Source organism: Kryptolebias marmoratus, linkage group LG23, assembly GCF_001649575.2.
Source record: "Kryptolebias marmoratus isolate JLee-2015 linkage group LG23, ASM164957v2, whole genome shotgun sequence".
Lineage (NCBI taxonomy): Eukaryota > Metazoa > Chordata > Actinopteri > Cyprinodontiformes > Rivulidae > Kryptolebias > Kryptolebias marmoratus.
In genome coordinates this window covers 3,686,802-3,689,111 of record NC_051452.1, presented here as the reverse complement: position 1 = coordinate 3,689,111, position 2,310 = coordinate 3,686,802, and the positions used below count along the sequence as shown (strand labels likewise).

Sequence of the window (2,310 nt, the reverse complement as noted above, 5' to 3'; positions counted from 1 at the left end):
AGACAGACAGAGACACAGACAGACAGAGACACAGACAGACAGAGACACAGACAGACAGAGACACAGACAGACAGTAGTGCGACCTCCAGCCTTTATGGACAGCTTTAAAGCCCAAACATAAAAAGGTTTCTCTGCTGCAGCTGCCTAACACTGATGGATCTGTCCCTGAAAGCTGCTGCAAGTCTGCAGGCAGATCATGCAGACAGACAGACAGACAGACAGGCAGATCACACTCAGGACCTCTGCAGTTTGAAGCTTTAATTCATTCTTAATATTTCAGCGTTTCCTTCCCTCTGACTGTTTAAAACCTTGTGAGCCCGGCCGTGTTGGTCACGTTCTGTTCTGCTGTTAATGCTTAACCCCGAGCTTCCCTTTAAATCAGGAAGGTACGATAAACCGAAGCTGAGATTTAACATATGGCACAGAGTTTATGTCCTGAATGTCTGTGCCAGCACAGAAAAATAAAAAATGAGAAGCTGTAGGACACACACAAGCTGTCAGTCAACATATCTAAATGTTTAATCAAACAAATGATACGACACGTCCACGCACTTTGCATCACTGATCATCGTTCAGCTCGGTTTGATTTTTATTGCAGCGGTTTAGATAAAGAAGTAATTCACATCTGTGTACAATAATTAGGAGATCCAATCAGATCTTCGGGCCATCATGCAAGAAAACCAAACAAAAACATGAATTAATGTGGCGCCACATGATGAAAAAGGCCACCAAACACCAGCTGGGTCCTCCTGAGGATCTATGGCTCAGAAAAGATTAAAAACTTCCCGAACCTCTCAGCCGACGACCCCAAAACTAATTTAATAAATAACAGAAACCAGTTTAATGTTGCTAATAATCCTAATAAACATGGATATAATAACCCAAACAGGATCACCGACTGTGATTTTAGTTTCTGTTCTTTGTAAAAGTTAATTAGGGTAAAAATATGCCATTAATTTGATATCTAGAGATGATCTGAGAACCCCTACATGTCACAACTCTGACAGTAACATACACACAGCCCATAATACATTTATTTATATTACAGAAAAAACCCTGAGCTCGAACTGACGGCACCATCCAGTGATGAGACAACCGGCTCTGAAACGGGTCATCCAGACAGGAAGAGCTCATTAAACATAGGAAAAATCTGTTCCACTATCCAAAGAAAAACGGGTTTGGAACCGCCGACCTCCTGGGCGTCGCGAAAAGACGGGTTTCAAGGTAAAGCTGTAATGTTGGTGTTACGGCAAAAAAGAGGAAAAGGTCATTAATTGTTCTGGTTCAGACTAAACACGGACTCGGCGACCGACTGCGTAGACCAAACAAGACGAGATTACCTCCAAATAACGGGCAAATAGTCCTCCAGGCGCTGACCCCCCCCAGGCTGGTGTACTGCCCCAGAGACGTCTCCAGGAGGAAGAGGGGGATGCCGCACAGAAACAGGAACAGCAGGTAGGGGATAAAAAACACACCTGCGACATGATAAAAACCCAAAAACAGTCAGATTAAAGCACAAGGAGGGGAATTAAACGTCTCCGCTGCGCCCCCACCTCCTCCATTTTTGTAGCAGAGGTACGGAAACCTCCAGACGTTGCCCAGACCGATGATCTGCCCGGCCACGGCCAGGAGGAACTCCGCCTTGCTGGCCCACTGGCCCCTGGCCTGCAGGCCGTCCGCGGCGTCCTTCCCTCCTCCTCCTCCTCCTCCTCCTCGGCGGAGCTTGCTCAGCGGCGGGTCGGGCGAAGGCTGCAGGTCGGCCATTGCCGGTTCGGTCAGGACGCGCTCGCACCCCTGAGATGAAGGGCGAAAGAGAAAGCTGACAAGACGACACGGCGTGACTTCTGCCTCTTGCTTATCTTAAAACGCGCTCCATGTGTGGGAGTGTGTCCTTTATCTGCAGCCCGCAGGACATTCAGGGGGCTTCACTACTTTAAACCACATAATTAAACATTTCTTGTTATTTAATTACCGTAATGTTGCTGCTTGTGCACTTTATCTCAGAGTCTACAGGAGTGAGAGGAGGAAACAAACAAGTTATGATTTAAAGTGTGATTTTTCTCACTTTGGCACATTCTTTCTGTCTTAGATTCAAGCTCCAACTACAAACAAGCTGCCTAATATTCCATATATAAGCTTTTATTGTTAATTTCTGTTTTGTTTTTAAAAATAAAGCCCTGTTGTTGCTCCTGACTTGTGTTTATGTTAAAGTGGTCTAATAAAACTCATTTCTGCTGTATTTTGTTTTAAATAAGAAGCTGGTTTGAAGTCAGCTGGTTCCATCTCAAACATTTTTTTGGGGGGGGGGGG

At 45.5% G+C, this 2,310-nt stretch overlaps 1 protein-coding gene across 3 annotated transcripts in view; it reads right to left on the bottom strand.

The window, feature by feature from the left end:
- Positions 1-29: 29 nt before the first annotated feature.
- The window catches only part of LOC112451504 (sodium- and chloride-dependent GABA transporter 2-like), a 23,522-nt gene continuing 21,241 nt past the window's right edge, over positions 30-2,310 (bottom strand). For 2 of the 3 annotated variants that reach the window (XM_037973914.1, XM_037973913.1), the window contains exons 2-4: positions 1,973-2,007; positions 1,554-1,794; positions 30-1,475 (exon numbers count right to left, since the gene is read on the bottom strand). In XM_037973914.1, the coding sequence (XP_037829842.1) occupies positions 1,285-1,475; positions 1,554-1,794; positions 1,973-2,007 (467 nt within the window). In that variant the 3' untranslated portion in view covers positions 30-1,284. The remainder of the gene's footprint in view (positions 1,476-1,553; positions 1,795-1,972; positions 2,008-2,310) is intronic. The other variant, XM_037973915.1, reaches the window with a different exon arrangement.